The sequence below is a fragment of the Paramacrobiotus metropolitanus genome, unplaced genomic scaffold (genome assembly GCF_019649055.1).
Source record: "Paramacrobiotus metropolitanus isolate TYO unplaced genomic scaffold, Prichtersi_v1.0 Parri_scaffold0000074, whole genome shotgun sequence".
Classification (NCBI taxonomy): domain Eukaryota; kingdom Metazoa; phylum Tardigrada; class Eutardigrada; order Parachela; family Macrobiotidae; genus Paramacrobiotus; species Paramacrobiotus metropolitanus.
In genome coordinates this window covers 84,947-108,921 of record NW_026570294.1, presented here as the reverse complement: position 1 = coordinate 108,921, position 23,975 = coordinate 84,947, and the positions used below count along the sequence as shown (strand labels likewise).

Sequence of the window (23,975 nt, the reverse complement as noted above, 5' to 3'; positions counted from 1 at the left end):
ATCGTAACGCTGCGTTCCGGGCTCATCAGCTTTCTTCCCAATTAATAAAACACCCCTTTCTTTGATTTTCTACAGTCCGATCAGGACTTCAAAAAAGATTTTTTGGAATTTACTTTTCCGCAGCTTTCTGACCATTGCTATGGTCTGGCCGCTCTTGGCAGACCATTAGGGCGCAAATGGTAACGTCTGTGTCCGATTCTCGCCGACCACCTCTCCTTATCAAAGTTTCTTTAGAAGCTCTCCCCAGCCAACTTCCGTTCGGCATTTCCAGTAGTGTTGGCGCGCCTCAACCAATCCGTGATTGTAACCGTTTTAATACAATATTCTCCAGCATTTTCAAATACGACTTTATCAGATCTCCCCCATAGATTACGCGGACAAAGCCGCTGTAGAAGTCCGTCTATTTGCACGGCATTCCACACGCGTTTGTACGCTCCACTCATCGGCATGTCTTGGCTCGGCATCCTGTGTGTGTAGTGCGCACAATCACGCATTCTTGTGCCGTTGACAATCACTTTACGCGACAATATCTTTAAACTTTATTGGCCATCGCGCCGCGGCAGTCGCGCAGCAACATCTGTCAGTTGTGTTCAGTACACCTTGGAGGAGTTTAATTTTCTCGAATGGTAATTAAAGTACCACGATACCCCATTTCTCTATGTTTGTGTAGGTGAACTCCAACGGGGCGGGACGCGGTGAACTCGCCGTGGAGGCACGCTCACCAACCGGTCGCAGCATGAAATGTCCTGTCAGTGAGCATAATGGCAATTATACTGCCAAGTTCCAGCCCGATGAAGTCGGTAAGTCGGCTTGTCATAATTAACATATCGAAACCAGCGCGCAGCAATTGTTACAGCTTAAATTGAGGCACTTGTACGGTCCTCAGCGTGCAGCTTTGTCGTCCGACCACTTTGAACTTGAGATTTGCATACGACCGTTGCAAATTGTCGTCCAAGACGCCAGCTCATGTTACACTTTCATTATTCATTCGTAAAATGTTATTTTGTTATGGGGACTGAACCTACTTAACGGTACGTATCCGTCAGAATGGAAATCGAGTTCACTGTGATGTTGCGCGCGGACGTTACACGAGAGAGTTTTAAAAATAATCGGATTTTAATTGTCATGCACGGTCTGCGTGTGATGACAAATTACGGGCATTAGCGTGATACCAGCAACACAGCGTCCGTGCTTGATTATGTGTGAACAGCGCAACCGATCGCCGGTTACAGTTGTTGAGAGAGAACAGTTTCCCTCCACTCAACCACATCTCAGCGTCTGTTGGATGCAACGATATGCGCTCGCTAGTGTAGTCGATTCTCAGCTACTGTCCAATAAGCGCCAAAAAGCAGTTAACGGCTAACTTTTAAAACCGGTTTTGCGGCTATAGCCGGTTGAAATGGAAGAACAGATGACATGCTACATAGTAAACGGTTATCAGTTATCTCATTGATCGCTCACGCTTTAAGCCAACGGCCAGAACTCCAGCGTTAACAGATTTTTGTCTTTGGTTAAATGCGTACGCGCTTCGCTACCCATCGCAACACTTAACGAGCACGTACATGTATCCAACTACGGGGGAAACGCGTGCAACCGGAAACCGGCCGGTTTAATACATGTACGATCGTAAAGATAACCCACCCACCAAATGACAACCGTCCGAATAGCCATTATCCGCTACACAGCTGGGAAACTGCAGTGCACTTGAATTAGACCATCGCGCGTTATACTAGTGTTAATGGAGAGCTTTCCGTGAATGCATGCAGTACAGAGTTGAATGTATCGGGCACAGGTGAATGGCACATTGGCATCACCTACGACGGCAGCCACATCAAGGGTAGCCCCTTCACCTGCAGCGTCTTCGATCCCAACGCCGTCAAAGTGTCGGGCCTCGATGTGGGCGTGGTGGGGCAGGATATGGACTTTGCGGTGGATACTTCGCGGGCGGGCCAAGGCGAGGCCAGCGTGGAGATCTTCTATCAGGGCCGCAATGTCCCGGCACGGATTGATCAGCTGGGCGGCGGCATGTACAAGGTGACGTTTACGCCGCACGGACCGGGACTCTATACCATACATGTCTATTTCAACGGGATGGAAGTCAGAGGTAAGCGTCACGTGATTACTACTATTTTAGTAAATTTATTGAGCATCTTGGCGACATTATTATCTCGGCAACAAAGTGTAGTGCTGGCGTATAACGGTAAAAGAAAGCACTTAACTGCGTAAACTTCATCTGAACGGTTTATTCGGCTCGGATTATTTCAGTTACGCCAAAACCTTATTTCTGAGAAATAATTTTTTTGATCGCGAATCAATTTTGTGTGGATAATATTTTGCCCTTCCCGGCAATCATCCGAAAATCGTGTTTATACAATAATTTTCAGATCTTCGAGCAAACTAAAAAAGTAGTGCTCATGTTTTTGTTAATACGATACCGTTCTGTGAAGTCTCCGCATCTTGAAATATTTTTATTGAATCTCAGCCAGTTAAACAGTCTGCAGAGTTCGAAACTGTTTTAATTGCTTTTTGTTTGGAAAGCTATCACATTGTTATAGACATAGTTGTACGCATCTGATCATTTAATTACCAGCATTAATACGGCCAGGTATTATTACAATTGCATAATCTGCAAATAATCATTTCCACGCCACGGTCTGACAATGTCACCCGAGATGGCTAGGACAACAAGCACCGGCCATTGTTCCCATTCTGATTGTGTGCAATAATGCCGTGATGTATGCCGGCGTTGACTGCATTAGCCGGGCCGGGAAGCCACCGCTGGCCATTGTTGGCCGGTTGCATCATTCCGCTGACGGCTGTCAAACCGCACTCAGCCAAAACATCATGCTTCACTGGCCGGCACTGTATTCGCTTGCCGATTGTGCTTTGTGGGATAATAAGCAACAGGCTGCAAAACCATTACAAACGGCCATCTGACTTTGGAAAATAGCGAAGCGATTTCATAACGGATTACATATTTGCATACGCTATTCAAGGTTACACAATAATACTCGTTCATTATTAATTATAATTTTGAATTCTGCAGTAAATAAAGAAAATACCCTTCTGTTGAATATATTTGTATTTAAAAATTTGCTAGCCGGTTCGATTGGAAATAAATAAAACATTGTTTTATCTTTTTATAGGAAGAAACTGTTTCTTTTAACGGCTGTTTAAAATAAGTCCATTTTTGAACTATAAATTTTTAATAAATTTATCCGGGTTATAAGAAGAAACGCTGTTGTCATAATAAGGAACAAATAAAACTTGAAGATCAAAGTTACTAAGATGTTCGAGCATCTCTTTATGATCAAGAAACCCAAAGAAGTGTGTGTTCGTTATCAGCTGGCACAAACACTCAAGTGTACGGAAATACATAAATCACAACGTAAGCACTAGTCAGTTCAAACGTTTTTAATTCCACTGCGCCAAGTGTTATTTATTGCTGCTGATGTTTGTATTACGGCCATAGTTGTCGCATTCCCGCTGCAGTGCAGCGGAAATTGGACTTCCGCTGTTATTATTGACAGAGAAAATGTCTGACATTCTCGCGAGCATCCGTTGACACCATCGTCATTTCTCGATCATTTTACAGGCTCCCCCTTCACCATCGAGATCTTCGACACCTCCACCGTCTCAGCATCCGGCGAAGGCCTCAAACTCGTCCCGGTCCAGCGGCCGGCCTTCTTCGCGATTAATACCAAAGGCGCCACCAGTAAGGATCTCCAGGTTAATGTCAGCGGGCCCTCGGGGCGATCACTTCCGGTGCAGATTCTGGAGGTGCGGCCCGGGGCGTACAAAGCGGAGTACACGCCGGTGGAGGTCGGCGAACACTCCATCGATATTGCCTTCTTCGATAAGGCCATTCGCGGGAGCCCGTTCAAGTGCTACGCGTATGATGCCAGGATGATTCGGGTCGGGAAGATCCCCAATGGGTGGGTCGGTCGACCTGTGGAATTCGAGAGTACGTGAACAAAAACAGCAATAATAATAATTTAGCTATTATTAAAATTATTGCTTTTTATGAATTTAATTAAATAAGTTAATTGTGCCGGGTTTCGTTATGCCAAATTGCCCTGAAATGAGTGAAATCTTAAGATTGATCCTTTATACAAATAATATCTATTATAATGTACGCTTGAAAAAATTGGGTAAAAGTCAAAACCATGCACAAAACTTAACAAACAAGATTATTATTATTTTATTGGCTGTGGTCGTGTTATAGTAATATTTCAATGCTAAATACTCGGCGAAGTACATCAGCGTTGCATAAATAGTACCGGTAATCGTAGAACAGTGGCACATATGATCGTCGTGTCACGAACGTGCTTCTTCAGTACTTGTATGTTTCTTAACTCTGAAATATTAAATCTGGTTGTTTATTTCAAAGAAGTTTTTTTGTTGAGAATGAAGTTGAGTGTGTCGATTGGTCCTAATTGTAATTTTTAGATTCGAGGAATTTTTAAACGCAGAATCGCAATCGATTTCTGGTTCAATCTGTTAATGCAATTTATTTCGTTTGCGTAATTATAAGTCTGAATCCCAAACACGAAACGGATTCATCGCATTCCGGTTGTTTTTGCGGCATATAGTTGATGGCTCGCAAGCCGGTTCCGGCAACCTGGAGATCCTAGTCAATGGCGGCCGCGTGGTCAGCCACGTGAAATCTCTGGGGAACCAGCGCTTCCTGGCCAGCTTCACACCCCTGGACGCCATGACGCACGTGGTGGAGATGCGCTTCAACGGGGAGACGGTGGTGGGCAGTCCCTGGAATGTCCAGATCTGGGATCCCCGCAACGTCACCGCCCGCGACATCCCCAAACACTTCCAGGTCAACCGCACCACCGGCTTCGAGATCAACGCCAGCAATGTCGGACCCGGCGATCTCAAGGTGGAAGTCAAAGGTGCGTTTCCGGCAACACTTGTTACCAACAAGTGGCAATTGCACCTCTTGGCAGTTAATTATGATATTTACTTTAATTCTTAAATATTCGCTCAAATATATTACGGAAAATAGTAGCGGAATTCGTTCCAGCGAAAATAATTGTTTTACACTGTATGACTAAGGCGCATATGAGAAAAAAAACTTGAGTTCGGTTTTTTTACGGTAAAAAACTTCTTAAAGAACGTTATTCAGTGTACTGCATAACATGCCTACGGTTTAAAGAGGCCATCGCTCATTTGCTCTACCACCATATGTGTGAGCCGCTGCACTACAATTTCTAGCGTTGGTATATGTGCATTTCTTCGTAGCAGTTTTAATCGTTCGTACAGTCGATTCAGCGAATGCGTCCGGAATCGCACTGGAAGCGCGATTACTGCAGTTATTTTACGAAATATTGTACTTTTTTCCGTACCTCCACATAAAAAATTAATGAGGAATGGATTTAATATTACTGTACACGTATAACACGGTAAATGTTTAGATTAAAAATAGATTAAAATTAGTGAAGGTTGGGTATATCGGATGCACTAAAATGTAAAGTTTTTAAGTAGCATTTAACGCTGTGAAAAGACTGCTTTTGATAAGTCACTTACGATGAAATGCTTTTCTTGTTTTTGGCATTTCTGCTACTTAATGACCGGCGTGTATGAAAAGGTGTTTTTCTCCCCACAGCGCCGTCAATGCGGACCATTAGCTCATACACCAGCGAAACCCGAACCGGCGTCTACCGCTGTGAATTCACCTCCAGTGAAATCGGTGAGTGCTGCTGCTGTTTGCGGTGTTTTTCGTTTCATTATCACTGGGGCGTATACTTCAGCATCCCCATCAGCAATCTCCATGCCAATCTCGATTACTTTGCAATAGCGCATATACGGTTTACGTGAAAAGCGGCAATTTAATCGCGACGTTGCGGCTGTGGATGACAGTTGTGTAATGCGCAAAACGGAATACATTACACGCTGATGGAGGCGGATGGGTTGGTGATGCAGTAATAATAACGGCGCTGTTTCATTTCAGGATCGCATTCCATCGAGATATCGTATGCCGATACGAAGATAACCGGTTCGCCCTTCATCAGTAAAGGCTTCGACGCCACCAAGATCAAGATTTCCAAAATTACCAATGCCTTTGTCGGCATACCGGTACAATTTCAAGGTACGCCTAAAAATATAATTTTAATCAAATTTTATTACTTCTTTTACCATAAATCACAAATTAATTTCTGTTTTTAATTGGTTACTGCTGTAAAAATTTTTTAATGTTTTTTGGGAGGTGCTGTCAATTTTCTCGGCTTTTACATTAGTTTACTTTCGATAGTTTGTAATTGCTATTCACGCCATTTCAGATTTTGCTATATTTTGACGGAAATGTGTTGTTATAAGTATTTGTCAGATTTATTTGCGTTCATGTTATTTACCATTTGCTTAAGACTGGAAGCCAGTTAAAATTTGTATTAAAATAATTAATTTCTAATTTGTAGTGGATGCATCGCAAGCCGGGGAAGGCCAACTGGAGATCTCCATCAACAACGGCCGCGTCCCCAATAAAGTGGACGTGCTGGGCGGCGGGAAGTGTCTGGTGACCTTTACCCCGCAGAACACCCAGCCGCACTACATCGACGTCAAATTCAACAGCGAACCGGTGCCGGGCTGTCCGGTGCAGTGCAATGTCTTCGACACCAGCCGCATCTCCGCGTCCGGCAAAGGTCTGGAGAGAGTGCGCGTGGGCACGCCGGAGACGTTCACCGTCAATACGGCTGGAGCGGGCGAGGCGGAACTCATCGTTACTATCAACTGTAAGAAACCAACATCCTCCATAAACGAAACGAATGTTTAATATGATTTTATTAAGGCGTTCTTGGTGGCTAATTAAAACGAGTGTTTTTTAGCTCCCAGCAATCGGCAAGTGCGCAGCCGTATCTCGACGGTGTCGCACGTGGGCTACGAGGTGGAATGGACGGCGCAGGAAGTGGGCACCCACATGGTCAGCATGGAGTACGCCGGGCAGATGGTCGGACAGGGTCCGCAGCCGGTCAAGGCCTACGACCCCACCAAAGTCAAAGTCTCCGATCTCAAGCCGGGTTTCGTCGGCAAGCCGGTCACCTTCACCAGTACGTATACATACACATTTCTTATTTAACTGACATATATAAATATACAGATACATAACAGAATTTAAAAACTGAAATCGTCCAGGCTTCCGAAATCGTTCGCGCTTCCGACATCATGAATAAAGTGTAGGAGACAATCGCAAGGGAAAAATAAAGGCTGTTTAATATTTATTGTTAAAAAAAGTTGTTTTCTAAAGGACAATATTAATTTTATCTTCTGCGTAATGTGTCCGTGGTTTAGAACGCATCTATGAATGCCCTTATGACACTTCACTACAGTTTTGCAGTATAAGTTCATGTGTAGTTCTTCGTATTCTTTGAGTTATAGCAGAGTCATGCTTCCTAAATGGCCTGGGAAAAGCGATTATTGCACTAGTTATTGCGATCACTGCGTATTGAAGCTAAATGATATGATGAACAAACAGTGGTGAACAACAGGAACATATCCAATACGAAAATCGCTGATATTCTGTCTTTAGCGAAGAGGCGCTTTTTTGCGCAGTATGCGTTAAAGCGCATCGACGACATCTTTTAGTCGTATCTGTACAATATAATTCCGTGCATTTTCACCGCATATGTAGCGATCTGTTTTCCAGTTGACGCCAGCGAAGCCGGTGAGGGCAGCGTGGAGATCGTCGTCACCGACATCCACCACCGGCACGTGGCCACCCGCGTGGAGCAGCTGAGCACGGCGCGCTACCAAATCAGTTTTGTCGCACAAGAAGCGGGTCACCACAGCATCGAGGTGACGTTCAACCAGGACCCGGTGCCGGGGACGCCCTTCGGCGTGGACGTGATGGACGCCTCCAAAGTGCAGGTGGTCGGCGAGGGCCTGCGGATCGCGCAGGTCCGGCAGGTGGCCACGTTCAATGTGATTACCAAGGGCGCCGGTAGTGAGGCCGTCGAGGTCACTATTGAGGGGCCGGACGGGCGGCGCATCCCGGCGCGGGTGCTGGATAATCAGGATCAGACGTACAAAGTGGAATATGTTGCTCAAATGGCCGGTAAGTACAACTGTGCAGTATAATTAAAAAAGATTTTATACACATTTTTTTGTGAATTTAGGTGAACACCGGATTACGGTGACCTACGGCGGAATGAAAGCCGGACAGTCGCCTTATGTCGCGAAAGCTTTCGATGTCAGTGCAATTCGAGTCGGAGATATTCCCGATGGAATCGTGGGCAAACCTGTGACTTTTACGGGTAAATATGAAGCTTTGAAACCCAATAATTTGTTTTTTTGGATACAAAGTATTTGCGTCATTTAATTTTTTATTCCATTAAATTTTTTTCTTATTCCTGTTATTATTTTTTATTTCCTTTCCTTTTTTTAATGTTTTGTTTTTTTTATTAAACTTTATTTATTTAAAGTGCAATACTTTTTTTATAATATTTCATATGTCTTTTAGTTTTTTTATTGCATAATTTTAATGGAAGACTAAGCCGGTTAATTTATTATGATGGATACAAATATTTGTTTCGTTTCAATGTAATGCAGTGGACGCCAGCCAAGCCGGCACGGGCAACCTGGAAGTGGCCGTCAACAACGGCCGCGTGCAGACCACAGCGGAATCCCTCGGGAACAACCGCTACGCCATCACCTTTACGCCGCGAAGCACGGAGACCCACATGATCGAGCTGAAATTCAACGGCATCACCGTGCCCGGCAGCCCCTTCCGCTGCAACATCATCGACGCCAGCCGGGTGGTGGCCATGGGCGACGGCCTGGAGCGCGTGCCCATCAACAAACCGGCCTGGTTCACCGTGGATCCCCGTGGTTCCGGACCGGCCGAGTGCGAGGTGACGGTGACGGCGCCCAGCGGGAAGAAGGTGCCGGTGCGCATCAGCGGCTCACATGCCTCCACTTTCCGGGTAAGTGTTGACTGTCGGTTGCGGGTCGAAGGTGAAACGGGGTTGTGATAACTTGTTGGTGTGAGTGTAGGCGGAGTACACGCCCACGGAAGTCGGAGACCACTTGATTGAAGTGACGTACGCCGCGCAGCCCATCCAAGGCAGTCCGTTCGTCTGCCGTGTCTACGATCCCGACCGGGTCACCGTCACGCAGACTAAGACGGGCATCGTGGGAAAACCCGTCAGTTTTCATGGTGAGTTTTTGGTTTTTGTTGTTATTATAAAAAAACAGCTAGTTTTTTTTAGCCTCTTTAGGTATTTTTCTTAGGTTTGCTTCAGGTTTTCTTTGTGCCACGTTATCGAGAGAACAGAAACTAGTGTTATCAATGTGTTACCAATATGATGCTTCTACTCGTATAAGGAAAAAACGTAGTGTAATGGAGGCCGGAGCAAACTGTTTGCAACTCGGTTCAGCTTTAGCATGACATTTTCAATGCGATACTGACGAATAAACAAATAATTTTCTCTAGGTTTCGATCATAGATTTTTTTCTTGGGTTTTTTCTCTAGGTCTATTTCTTGAGCTAGGATTTAGTGAACAAATTTAAAATAAAACAAACTGCATTTTCATTCTTGGTAATAAAATATCCCTTTTTCACGCTGCGTCTTATGAATTTAATATTATGATCTCTTTGTTTCTTGAATTTCTTTCTTAGTTAAGCTTGGTATGTCAATATTGCTTTGAAACTGTGCCCGTATTTATATGTATTCTCTTTGTTTTTTTCGTACTTTTTTAAATTAAATATTGTCAGACTTTTCGGCTCTCATAGCTAATTGTTCTTCACTTCAGTTTAATTTGCATGTAGTGATGTTCTTCGCATGATTTCGTGCATTATTAATTGCATTTTACGCTTTACGACAAATATTCGCTCCGTGACCTTTTAACTTTTATTACGATGTGTAGAAAATAAGCTTCTGATATTTGGGAATTTTTTTAACCGTGTGTTTCCGCAGTGGATGCCAGTCAAGCCGGTGCCGGCAATTTAGAGATCGTCGTCCATTGCAACGGCAAGAACGTACCGAATTTCGTCCAGGCCGAGGGCAACGCCAAATTCAAAGTCAGCTTCACCCCGCAGGAAGCCGCCCCCACCAGATCCGTGTCCGCTTTAACAACCACGTGGTGCCAGGTATGCCGCCGCTAATCAATTGAGCAAACAGGCGTCGTCTTATCAGATATATCAGATAATAAAGTTATGACAAATATGTAATGGATCGGTATAAACAGGCACGCCGTACGACTGTGAAATCATCGACGGCAGCCGGTGTACGGCGTCGGGTGATGGGCTGCGATTGGCGCCCGTCAATAAGCCGGCTTACTTTATTGTTGATCCGCGTGGAGCGGGAGCGGCCGAATTGAAAATCACCATTACAGGTAAGGAAATGTACTGTCGAAGTAACGGACAGAACGGAAGCCGGGTAGCGGTTTTACGGCATTCCGGAGTTTATTAGTATTTTAGTGATTTTAGTGAAATGTTACGGCTTCCGGACAGGTTTACGGTTTCCGGTTGAAAACTTTATTGTGGGCAAATAAAAGCCGTAAAATTTTAATATGTCGAAGGGTTCAAATAACGGTTTTGTGCAACGTATTCGAAAGAACAGAAACATGTAGTTTGATACGAATAGAATACTCATAATTTTACTGAAAAACGTAGTGTAATGGAACAAACCCGGCGGTGTGGGACGGTTGTACATGGGGTTAACTTACGACTGTGATAGTATCAGCATGTTAAACAAATTTTTATAAATTCGAAAAAACGTATGGCTTCCGGACAGTTTTATGATTTCCGGTACAGATTTTTATTATCGGGAAAGAGAAACTGTAAAATTTTAGAGCTGGCTGCTTCTTTAAACAACGGTTTCGTACAGCGTAATCGGGAGAGCAGAAACCGGTGCTTTTAATGTGATACGAATAAGATGCTCATATACGGAAGCAACGTAGTATAGTGGAGCAAACCTTCTGACACGTCAGTCCTGTTCTGTTATTATAAGCTTAAACGAAAAATAAGTTTCGTATGCGATGCAGTCAGAATATTAAGCAAATTTGTTTTCAAATCGAGAAAAATCACTGCTTCAGGACATGTTTACGATTTCCGGTTTTAAACTTTTATAATCGGCAAATAAAACCTGTAAATTCATTCGGTTGCCTAACGTCTGGCTGCATGTTTAAATAACGGTTTCATACAGCGTAATGAGGAGACGCTGTTAATGTTAATGTGATGCAAACAAGCTGATCATATACGGAGAAAACGTAGTGTAATGGAGCAGACAAATGGACAGTTCATTAAGTACTGTGTTCTATTAGTATATCATCCGAATGTGATGTTGCAGTTTCAAGCAAATGTGTTTAGGATTGAGAAAAATTTTTACAGCATCTCAATAAACAATTCTACAAGAAATATGTGAGCATCTTAACAAGACGATTTTATGGTAAAAGTGCAACCGTGACGATTACATCATCGAGTCCGGTCGATCACTCGAGAGCCGGCGTACGTTTGCATACAGCGGTGTAAATGGGGTGCCAGCCTCTACGAATGACACATGTCCAAGGCTAATGGGGGGTCTCGATGGTGCTTATTGTGCGTAATCCCTGACCTTCCATCCTGGCCAGTACTGACACCTAATCGCCGCAGCGTACCGGCTAATCTCCGTCGTCCACTACGGCTGTTTATCTCCCTTGCGTCAAGCGCGCCGATTCCGCTTGAGAACCTGTTGTGTCTGCTACGCTCGTTGGTATATGTTTTCTGCTGACCAACGTGTAAGGTGAAACGGTGCAAGTGCACAATCACATGTCTTGTTAATGCTAAAGAAGAAAGAGGGGGAGTCCTTAACACCGAAACACCGCTACGCACCAGCGGAACGGCACAGTCGGTATAGTTTACTTTAGCTCGCCTGCTCTGCTGACGCGACACACCGGCCAAGTGGTGCGGTAATATGCTGGATAGGCGCGTTAAAGAGGAAAGCAACGTTATTGCGGTAAACATGCTGAAAACTCCGCCTCAACGGCTGAAGACAGATCTCTTTGTAGCTTGCTATAACGGCCGGTTGAGAACCGGCAAACTGACCACTGACCACCGTTCAACAAACATTCTCTACCGGTTTCCTTATATGTCCAAAGCAACAATGAAAAAGCTACATTTTTTCGCCGCATCTGCTATGGAAACGCGGCGAATCGGTTATTTTAAAAACCATGCGGATTTTCGAACTAAGCTTTATTATTTTATTCAGTTTTTTAAATCAAATTATGCGGTAAAACAGTTTGTTATGTTTTTTTCTCGCAAAGAAAATAACTCCATTATAAGCATTAAACACAGAACAAAATACGAGTATATTAAAATTATTTTTAAAAAGCCGCAGTTTAATACTGTGCCGGCATCACGGCGGTGATTGACCAGACGGTTCGCTGACCGGCCGAACCGCACGGCAGCCGAACCGGTCTCTCTTTGTTACACCGCTTAACTGCGGAAATTAGCGTTCTAAACCGGCGCTCACGCATGTATAACATTTCGGCGCACTATAACGGAAATTTACACCTGGTAAACATTAGCACCCCTTTCTGATTCATCGCGTCAGTTCAACAACACCACCACATTGTTATCGGCTGCGAGTATACACCGCATTATGCCTTCACAACACCGGCATTAAAATTCTCCCTTGTTGCCATATTCCATCACATTCCAATCGACGATACTGTTATTCGGCCGCTGTTTGCCCATTATTCAACCGGGCCATTCTTCGCATCATGTTGTGGTTCGCTTATTAAAACACACCGCTCTTTCTCCCCGTTGTACGTACGTGATTAACGCAGCGTCGGGGGAAAAACATACACCATCTCCCCGCGATCATGCCCACCCAGCAGATTCGATTGAAATTCGTCGCTGACGTGCTGCGCCGCTTCACTTCCCACGCTGCCAGTGCACAACCGGATTATCACGACACCAGTTGGGAATTCTCGGATTATACGAAAGCCAATATGCCGCATCCGCTGCACGTCGCCCACCGACGTCCCCCGCCGCCCCCACCCCCGCGGGGGCGCGATGTATCCTCGGGTTACGAGGAAGCGGTGGTGTTTCTCAGTGAGGAGCACTCCATGGTGACGATCAGCCGCAGTTCGAATTATTCCGGGTCCAGTGGCTTCCACGATGAGGAGCTGTTCCCCAGTCAGGCGGCCACCGGCGCCATCATCTGGTGTGAAGTGGACACGCACGGCCAGTATGCCGGACCGGTGGTGGTGCGCGTGCGACGTAAGATTACCGCTAACCGCGGGGAGTGACGGCCGCCGGCAGATTACCGAGATTAGATAGATGCGGTCAAGTGGCCGGTGTTTAGCGTTTTCTTTGGTATGATTAGCATTATGAGTAACCGTAATAGCGCGGCTAAATGATGATCAGTGGAGGGTGCTTGAGGATGGGGTTGGAGGAGTTCAAGATGGTTCAGTCGCAATGGTGGTAAATCTATTGCGACTCTTATCGCTCACGCAGAACTCTACCGGAAATTATTAGGAAGTTGGTTAATTTTTGATAACCGGTATTTTTAGTGTTATGTAGTACAGTTGAGGTACTGGTTTTATAAGGAATTTTTTATTAATAGAAGACATACTCTAGAAATCTTGGAAGAGTTTAGAAGTGTTGGGTTACGACATCGTTATGTCAGTTGATGATCTGTGTTTTATCAGTGGAAGTAGTCGCGATTACACAACGGCGACAACTTGTCAGGTGTTCTGTTTATTCGCGTGTTGCGTGTGATGGATCACTCGTTCCACACTTTCTTAAATGCAGAAATACGCGGCGCGTCCCAGCCCGAACAAAGGCGCATTCAGTACAGGACTGTAGTAGCTGTTTTTTAATATCTTTGTAAATTATACTTCTCATAAAAAATAAAATTAATTGTTCAAAATTATATGAGTACTGTAATCGGATACTGATTACTACGCAATAATTCGGTACGTCTCACTCAGATTAAATTATGATTATTCCGGTCTGTGGTTTGTGTAAAATCACAGCGTAATGAGCATCAGCTTATTCGTATCACAATAACGCGTATGTGTTAACCATCAGCAGCGATTAATCGCATGACTGGGATCCTTCGGCATTTTACATAAGGCCAGCCGATAAGCCGCGGCTTATCCACTACATACATTTTATTGACAGTCTCCAAGGTTTCCGTCCACATGCGCGTTAGATCATCAGGCTGATGATATAGAATAACACCTGACAGTGCATGTTTAGCATCTCCGATGACATGGTGTACCTGTGGTGGAAAAGTGCTGACAGCGGTGCTAATTTCGGTGGTGTTTTGCAGCCCCATCGGGCAAGACGGTGCCGGTCAGCGTAACGGGATCAGCACAAAGTAAGTTCCGCGCTGAATATGTGCCGACGGAGGTGGGACCCCACACCATCACGGTGCTGTACGCCGAGACGCCCATTTCCGGCAGTCCCTTCACGTGCAATGTCTACGACGCGTCGCGGATTAAGGTCAGCCCTATCGGGCACGGGATTGTGGGCCGACCAGTCAAATTTCAAGGTACACCGGCCTGTATGGAATTTTTACTTGATTTAAACGCTACAAAACGTTTAAAAGTCGGTAAATTTTAAATGCAATTAAATTTATCACGTGGTAATAACGAGTATCTACTATCTACTGTATTGTACATACGGTAGATACTTATGCAAGTAATGTTTCTCCGTAATTTACGTGTAGTTTTAGAGTCGCATTAATATTGTGGTTGTACGCAGTTGATGCCAGCACCGCCGGCGAAGGCAAGCTGGACGTGAACGTCACCTGCAACGGCCAGGAAGTCCGTGCCGACATTGCCCCCGTCGGACGCGGCCGCTACGAAGTCACATTCGTCCCACGCGAGGTCTCCACGCACTTCATCGATGTCCAGTTCAACGACACTCAAGTTGACGGTACAGCATTTCTACGAACTTTTTAACTGATTTCTCTATAAAAGAATCCACTTGATTTAAACGGTATTTCACAAAACGAAAATGAAAAAAATTTATGTACAAATTATAGTTGTGTATCCCGGGATAAAGGCAATGGATAGAAAATAAAATAACAAATCCAAAACACATGAATAAAACATAACTGTTGTATAAGTCTGGAATACTGTTAGTGGATAAAAAATATAGAAACTTGCCTTAAACTTCGTTGTCTTATTTAATAAAAATAAACTCTTGTAACACGCATTTTGACCGGTATCATACTCATATGTACAGGCGCCCCTTTCCGATGCGAAATCATCGACGGCAGCCGGTCCACCGCGGAAGGCGACGGTCTGCGCCGAGCCTGTGTCGGCGAAGTGGCCTGGTTCGAGATCGATCCCCGCGGTCCGCCTATCGCCGACGCCGACGCCAAGATCACCAGCCCTTCGGGGGCGCGCGTCCCCACCACGATGCGCAAGACCAGCCGCGGCACCTTCCGCTTCGAGTACACCCCGCAGGAGGTCGGACCCCATAAGATCGCCTGCAAGTACGCCGAGACGCCGCTGAACGGCAGCCCCTTTGTCTGCGAGGTCTTCGACCCGCGCAACATCCGGGTGGAGGAGCTAAAAGACGGGTTTGTCGGCAAGGAGTACACCTTCGCCGTGGACGCCTCCACCGTCGGCCAGGGCGAATTGGAAGTGGACGTCGAACCGGCCGGCGGACGGCCCATCAAACCCACCATCCAGCCGGTCGGGGCCGGGTTCTACGAAGTGACCTTTACCCCCCGTGACGCTGGACCCCACGGGATTAACGTCAAGTTCTCCAACCACGTGGTGCCCGGGTCCCCGTTCAAAATGAACGTCCACGACCCGTCGCAGTTCCGTGTGACCGGGGATGGCTTGAAGCGCGCCTGTGTCGGGGAGACCGCGTGGTTCGAGATCGAGACCCGTGGGCCGGTGACCGGCGAGATGGACATCAAGATCACCAGTCCCTCCGGGGCGCGGGTTAACACCACCATCACCAAGTCCCGCAGCGGTTTCCGGGTGGAGTACACACCCACCGAGGTCGGGGCTCACCGGATTTCGACAAAATACGCGGAAGTGAAGTTACAAGGCAGTCCTTTCATGTGCGACGTGTACGATCCCTCCAAGGTCAAAGTACGGGACATCACCGACGGATACGTTGGAAAAGAGTCCGTCTTCCGGGTGGACGCGTCCCAAGCCGGCGCCGGAGACGTCGACGTCACCATCGAGATGAACAGCCGCTCCATCAAACCCGCCGTGCGACCCTCCGGCAACGGCGTCTACGATGTGACCTTTACACCGCGGGATGTCGGCCAGCACGGCATCACCGTCAAATTCGCCAATCGTATCGTTCCCGGATCCCCGTTCAAGATGAACGTCCTGGACCCGAGTCAGATGAAAGCCACCGGCGACGGACTGAAACGAGCATGGGTTGGGGAGACTGCGTGGTTCGAGATCGACCCACGGGGCGGGAACGCCGACGTCGGAGTGAAGATCACCTCCCCCAGTGGGCAGCGCGCCCCCTGTCAAATTACAAAGAGCAGCCGCGGGATTTTCCGGGTGGAATACGTCCCGTCCGAAGCCGGACCCCACAATATCTCTTGCAAATACGCCGACACCGCGCTGACCGGCAGTCCCTTCACCTGCCAGGTCTTCGACGTCCGGAAAATCAAATTGACCGGTGTTGAAGATGGAATCGTCGGGAAAGAGTCCAAATTCATGATCGACGCCACCCAGGCCGGACCCGGCGGGGAGGTCGAAGTGGAGATCGAGGGCAACGGGCGGTTAGTCAAATCTCACGTCCACGACGTCGGAAGTGGATTGTTTGAAGTGACTTACACACCGCGTGACGCCGGCGCCCATAAGATTACCGTCAAGTACGCCCAGCGCCCGGTGCCCGAGTGCCCGCTGACCGTCAACGTGTACGATCCCAGTCTGGTCAAGGTCACCGGCGACGGGCTGAAGCGGGCGTGTGTCGGGGAGACCGCGTGGTTCGAGATTGATCCGCGTGGGGGCACCGCCGATGCCAGCGTCAAGATCACCTCGCCCGCAGGTACCCGGGTCCCCACCCAGATGACCAAGAACAACCGCGGGATCATCCGCGTGGAATATGTCCCCACGGAGATCGGGCCGCACCGGATTTCCTGTAAATACGCCGGGGTGCCGGTGACCGGGAGCCCTTTTACCTGTGAAGTGTACGATTATAAGGCGGTGAAGGTGCGGGATCTGCATGATGGGTATGTGGGCAAGGAGAACGTGTTCCGGGTGGAGGCGCATGGAGCGGGACAGGGCGAGTTGGAGGTGGACGTGGAGAGCGGCGGGCGGAGTGTGCCGTGCTCCATGCGACCGGCGGGTGGGCATGGGAATTTTGAAGTGTCCTTTACGCCGCGGGAGAGCGGACACCACCATATTGTCGTCAAATTTGCCACTCGCACTGTTCCTGGTAGCCCATTCAGGTAAAGAATATAACGATGAAATTTCTCTTTTATTTTTAACAACATTTAACAAGTCTTCGAAATTTTAATAAGTACTGTCGGGAAATTTACACAATAAACTACCGATTCGGTTCAATCGGTAGGTCTTAATATGGCGTGTAATTTAATTAAATAATTAATTTGAAATACTGGCAGTTGATTTAAATACCTGATATTTTTGCAAACGTTTGTGGGCAATTGAAATAGTTATCTATCTCATTAACTTATTTATATTTTTAAATAAATTTTATAATTATTCTACACTATTTGAACAGCTATTATTTTTAATGCATTTTAACAGCTATTGATCAAATAATTAATGTTACGATATTTTGTTGCACCGGAGATGTAGATTTTATCGGGTTTAGGAAAAGGCAAAAATAAGCCGCGATTCCGTTAATCAATCAAATGTTCAATCTATAACGTGCACCTTAAACGATTTGCTTGTTAGTCCAGATAATGGTCAATTTTTTATTTATGACAATTTAATGTTAAGTGAGTCTTATCAATAACGATGTAAGATTTGCTGCTTTATGTAGGATCAACGTGCACGATGCCAGTCTGATCCGTGTCAGCGGCGACGGACTGCGCCGTGCCCGCGTCGGCCAGAAAGCCTGGTTCAACGTGGAGATGCGCGAAGGCACGCTGGACGTCCGTGACCTTTCCATTCAAGTGACAGCCCCCAACGGTTCCCCAGTTCCGGTGAAACTAGCCCAGACCAGCAAGGGCGAAGTCCACGCGGAATACGTGCCCAAAGTCGTCGGACCGCACCGCATCGAGGTGACCTTTGTCGGGCAGGAGGTGGCCGGCAGCCCCTTCCAGTGCGAAGTGTACGATCCCAGCCGGGTCAACGTCAAAGACTTCCCGGATGTCTGCTACACCGGGGAACCCAGCAATTTTGAAGGTAAGCGCCTCTGAAGGCTTCGCACGATATACGCAGCTGTCCGCTGCCGCTGAAGCTGTGTTTTATTCCATGATAAGGAAAATTGAACACAAGGGGGAAAAAGAGAGGAAATTGCCTTTGCAGAAGGGAGAAATAAGTAGGCTGTCATCGGTAAAAATTTAGTCGTATTTGCCCAAGAAATTTATCCGGTTATCATACAATCTGAATATCGTCTGCATACCATCAAGTGCATACCTTGGCATCAACAGACACTTCACTACGATTTTGCACTACAAGTGTGGCAGTGTCTGTACATGGATTCGTTTAATTGTTCGCCGATCGTAGAATTCTGTAGATGGTATTCGAATCGTAACCGGAAGCTGTTCGATTACTTATAATGACGATGTACTAATTACACTATATATTGAAATTTTAAGAATACCAAGTTACGCATAGGTCGTGCGAACTGCTTCCGTAAAACTGTTTGTAAAATAAATATTACACGATGAAATTCGTGTATAATTATAGCTTATAGAACTAATAAAAAGGTATTAAACGTTTTTTTAATTCTATTTTTTTTAATTTAAAATTTATTTAAAGCGGCGTGAACTGAATAAATTAGTATGCAGTAGATTACTTGCATGAAAAAAAGCCTCCTCCTTTAATTGAACGATCAACTGTAACCAAAATCGTCAGAATAAGAAACCCGTGAGTGTTCTTTCGCGCTGCACCAGTTACTTCACGAGAGGAGAAAGTTTATCTATTTTCCGCGGAAGAATTATTGTTTGTTGATACACCATGTTTGTATCCATCTCGAGTGGTGACTCGAACCGCGACGAAAACAGTCACTCTATCGTGCGAAAATTTGCCATAGCATATTGACACGAAAGCCCATTGCAACAATCCACCGCATAACAAAAACACCAACCACACAGCTACACACTAAACACTGCCGCAATGTATCGCAGCCGGTCAGAATCAAATCTGTCCATCCGCTATGCACGCCACCGGCAGCACAAAATGATCTATCCATATTCACCGGCATTTATCCGCATTGCAGTGACCACCCGCGATGCCGGTAAAGCCGAGTTATCCGTGAAGATTTACGGGCCATCTGGTCGGGAAATTCCAGTGGAATTAGTGGATAGTTATGACGGGCAGAAGGTGCGATTCACGCCGATGGAATCCGGCAAGCACCGGCTGCATATTATGTACGGCGGGGAAGATGTGCCCGGGAGTCCCTTTACGTTCATGGTGGATGAGCCGGGATTCCCCACGGCATCCGGGGACGGGCTGGTCTGGGCGTTGGCCGATGAGCCGGCGACCTTTCGCGTCGATGCCAAGAATCTCCGCGGGAAGCTGGAGGTGATGGTTAATGGACCAAACAGTACCGCGAAAACGACGATTTCCCCCGAAAAACACGGTACGTTGAATTTGTGCAGTAATTAACTCGTTATCAATGTCTTTTGTATCTGTGCATTACGTTATCAACTGTAGCAAACAGCAATCATTCGCCGTTTCCTGTTTTACATTATTATTATAAACTCCATTAACGGAGACCTTTTACCCTTAGGTTTTAGGTTTTTAGATTTTAATGGCTTATTGCCTACAGATACAAGGAATCACTCCTTATCAGGATCTATAGACAGGTTAAACATCTAAGAAAAAGCAAAAAACATTTGGCAATAGAAAAAGAACAGCACAATTCTAACGACATTAAAAACATTAACGACCTTAAGGGAAAACGTTTGAGTTTTAGGCTGTTGGAAATTTTTTTGTTTAATTTTGAAAATTTAACACTTTTTTGGCTCAATTTTAACATTAGGAAATTTTTTTGTATAATTGAAGATAACATCAGCATTGCACAGTGGAACACTGCGGCAGCTTTTTTACCGCTCAAAAAATTTTGTTGTATAATAATGTTGTATAAAGTACAGACTGCTTATCAAATTCGTGCTGTTACTAAATGCGTTACCATCAACTGAAAATCATATCAACATCGCAAAGGGAAAAATATTACGACTTGCTTTTATCCCCATTGCGCTCAGATACAATTTTTTATTAAGGATTTTATTTTTTAATGATATGGTGAAACAGCAAGTAGTGTAGCCACTTACTACGTTTGTACATTGATGGGCGAATTGCTGTAGGAATGTACAAAGTGACTTACATTGCCATGGAAGTTGGCATCTTCGATATAAAAATAACCTGGAACGGAAAAGAAATCCCCGGAAGTCCCTTCCATCCCAAAGTCTTTGACCCGACCAAAGTACGGGTAGTGGGCGGATGGCCGGCGCATCTGGACGAGAAAGACCGGATACGGATGCGCGTCGGGGAGGAGAAGAAGATCACGTTCGATACATCGGAAGCCGGTCCCGGGAAACTGTCGGCGGAAGTCCGCGGTCCCAGTGGATTGATCCCGGTTAAGGTGGAGAACGTCGGCAAGGACCGGGTCAAAGTCAGCTTCACCGCGATCGCCGAAGGTAAGCACAACGACAATGACTACAAGTTTTTGAAAAAACGGATTTAATAAGAAAATCAATTGATATAATTAATAAATGACCAATTATTTTAGCAGCTATTTTAACTGCGGTATTATAAATTTTTGCAGTAATACAGTACTATTGTCTGACATAAGTCGCATCGATTGCATTGGTTAGCCCGTTTATCAAATATATATAAGAAGCATTGTAAAACAAAATATTTCAGAAATATCAGCGCTTTTACTGCTATCTACTGGTCCAAAGATTTGCTGTACAAATTTACTCTTTTAATTTGGGATTGTAGCCATTTGACTTAATTTTCGGATAAATCCCTAGTGGAGCTCGAGTACTGATTTTTTTATTGTGTCTTTCCCTGTTCCACGCTTGGGATAGCGATGGCGGAGTATAGCAATTCTAGCCGGTAGTGATAGCTTTGAAGAAAAAATGAAGTTATAACGTTTGATTGTTTCTTGCGGTTTACAAATTAAGCGAGGAAATCGTTCTCTTATCGAATGGGAATGGGGATACCCACAGTTAGCCGTTGCACTACGTTTGTGACGGAAAATAATTATTTCTGCTCTGCGTCGGGTGATAATTACCTAACATTAGGTATTGGAACTGACAAACAAAATAAAATACGGAGAAAATAATAAAATATAAATTTATTTAAAATACGTGAATTTTTGTAAAGTACCACTGTCACGCTATAGGTCATCACGATATCCACGTGTGGTGGTCGGAGCAGCCCATCCCGCACTCCCCGTTTCCCGGTTGGGCCGAACCGGCGCTCATCCCCATCGACGCCGGTCGCGTGCGGTTGCGCGGTCGCGGTCTGACGGAGGCCAAAGTGCGCGAGGAAGCCGAGTTCATCATCGACGGCTCGGAGGCCGGACCCGGCGAACCGGAAGTCCACATCAGCGGCATCAAAGCCGACATCCCGGTGACGCTGCAGCATCTGGGCAGTAACGTCTACAAAGCGACATACACGGCGCAGCACAGCGGATCGTACGTTCTTAACGTCAAATGGAGCGGGGACACCGTGAAAGGCTGCCCGTACAAACTGACGGTGGCGTCCGCCGGGGATGCCAGTAAGGTGGTGGTCAGTGGGGATATCAAGAGCGGCATGATCGGCAAGGATATCAAGAGCATGATCGATACACGCCGCGCCGGACCAGGTATGCCGGAGCTACTACAGTTTTTACATTGATTCCCATCGCCTTAGCTAAGCGATTTTAAAAGTAAAGGTTATGCAGGATAAACTGGACCTCGTACATAATAATTTTCACAATGCGCTAGCTGTCCCTTTTGCAGCAGAAAAAATAAAGATTTTTTCCCTGGATTGCAAAAAAGTTTGAGTTTTGCAATCCATTTAATGTGTCAAAAGTGAACCAACTTAAAGGGAATGAAAGTACCCAAAGGGTTGTCACAACTCTAGGTTTTCCTTCTTTGGTTAAATGAGACTGGGACCGTCTTTACGTTTTAGACATCCAAGCGCAAATTCAACCAACATACATAGTCGTGTAAAAATGCTAACAGTCGCTACACCATAACTATAAAGCAAAAGAATGAGTTAATAATTTATTTCTGCATTTTATTCTACAAATTCGGAAAATAGTTATATCCATAACAAAATTATGGAATTCCTAGTTTAATAATAATTCTGCAGGCGAACTGTCCGTACACTGTATGGGTCCGCATAAAGAGGCGTTCTGTGAGCTGTATGACCACCGGGACGGAACGTACACACTGCGAATCAAACCAGCCGAAGCCGGTCAACATTTGCTCACCATCAAGTACAATGGAGAACACGTGCCAGGTAGCTATCAAGCTGCTAACGATTAGCCTCTTCGCTCTAACTTATGCTGCGAATTGTTGTGATAACTGTGGTTCTGCTTGTAGGAAGTCCATTTGCCATTAAAATTGCCGGTACACCGGATCCCAGCAAGGTGCGCGTGTACGGTCCGGGTGTGAATCACGGTGTGCTAGCCAGTTATCAGAGCCGGTTTATGTGCGAGACCAAAGGTGCCGGTGCTGGTCAGTTAACGGTGCGCGTACGCGGACCAAAAGGTAATATCGGGGCCCCACAAACTGCGCATTATGTAATTTTATTTAGATTTTTTATAAAGCTGCCGAAAATTCCATTAAGAGATTCGTAGTTGCAAGCAAAGACTCGGGCAGCTTCCAAAAACGATAAAAAATAAATACCAAAAATATATAGAGTTTTTATATAAATATCTTTACAAAATAAAATCAGTAGAAAGTTTTTTTTTTAAAAAATGATTACAAAATTATGAAAGGGCACCGGATATCTTAAGTACAAATATCCTAAACCGGACATCTAAAACACTGAATGCGCGTGCTTAGTTACGATTGATGCCGTTGGTACGTACATATTAACGATTGTGAAAGCTTTTTTAATGCTTGAAATTTAGTCGTTTTTATTTACTGTAAATCGTGCTTATATGCTGCCGAATAAAATTATTTCTTATAACAAATTGTAAAGTTTATTGTTTTGCCACGTAGGCGCCTTCCGCGTGGAGATGCAGCGCGAGAGCCAGAAGGACCGCACCATCCTGTGCAAGTACGACCCCACCGAGCCCGGCGACTACCGCATCGAAGTGAAATGGTCCGGCGAGCACGTGCCCGGCTCGCCCTTCAACATCTGGATCTTCGACACGGAGGAGGAGCTCAACCGTTTCCTGCGCACCGGCGAAATCCCCCGTCCCTCTAGTCCCTCGGCCGGCTACGTGCACGGCGGCGGCCCCATGCCGGAGTACACGTACGGCAACGCCAACGGCGTCTACGTCGCCTCCCCGCCGCCGCCGGCGGCTACCTCCTATTCGCAGTGGCGTCGTGGATCCGCCGATATCTGAGACGAATGAAAGAGAGACTGTAGAGAGATTTTATGTTGTTTTGTGACGCGCGCGTTGGCTTTTACAAATGGATCTTTTCTTCCCCCGTCGGCGGTGTGTTATCGACTGTGGTGTGTGCCCATTCTCCCTGTTACTATCTTTTTGTTGAGCGCTGGCTTGATTTGTGGTTCAAAGTCTAGAATTATTATTCCGCAAAGTTCCTGCTTAACCAGTTAATCCCCGATTTTGCCTGCAGTTTGGAGGTGTAATCTTGTTTTTATCCGGTGGTGTGCACGCTGTACCCGGCTGTTCAGAGTTCAAAACCCGAAAATATTTCTGACTGTCAGTAAAGCTGATAACGTATAAACCGG

The 23,975-nt window shown here is 45.8% G+C and overlaps 1 protein-coding gene across 1 annotated transcript in view; it reads left to right on the top strand.

The window, feature by feature from the left end:
- The window catches only part of LOC129595155 (filamin-B-like), a 33,535-nt gene extending 9,560 nt beyond the window's left edge, over window positions 1-23,975 (top strand). The window contains 25 exon segments of the mRNA XM_055492073.1: window positions 671-800; window positions 1,793-2,104; window positions 3,596-3,964; window positions 4,593-4,904; window positions 5,618-5,701; window positions 5,963-6,100; window positions 6,426-6,740; window positions 6,834-7,055; window positions 7,652-8,059; window positions 8,121-8,258; window positions 8,554-8,927; window positions 8,998-9,160; window positions 9,920-10,048; window positions 10,051-10,092; window positions 10,191-10,337; window positions 14,264-14,485; window positions 14,698-14,871; window positions 15,184-17,368; window positions 17,926-18,290; window positions 19,330-19,692; window positions 20,420-20,752; window positions 21,463-21,927; window positions 22,419-22,568; window positions 22,652-22,819; window positions 23,276-23,975. Of these exon segments, the coding sequence (XP_055348048.1) occupies window positions 671-800; window positions 1,793-2,104; window positions 3,596-3,964; window positions 4,593-4,904; window positions 5,618-5,701; window positions 5,963-6,100; window positions 6,426-6,740; window positions 6,834-7,055; window positions 7,652-8,059; window positions 8,121-8,258; window positions 8,554-8,927; window positions 8,998-9,160; window positions 9,920-10,048; window positions 10,051-10,092; window positions 10,191-10,337; window positions 14,264-14,485; window positions 14,698-14,871; window positions 15,184-17,368; window positions 17,926-18,290; window positions 19,330-19,692; window positions 20,420-20,752; window positions 21,463-21,927; window positions 22,419-22,568; window positions 22,652-22,819; window positions 23,276-23,625 (8,058 nt within the window). The 3' untranslated portion in view covers window positions 23,626-23,975.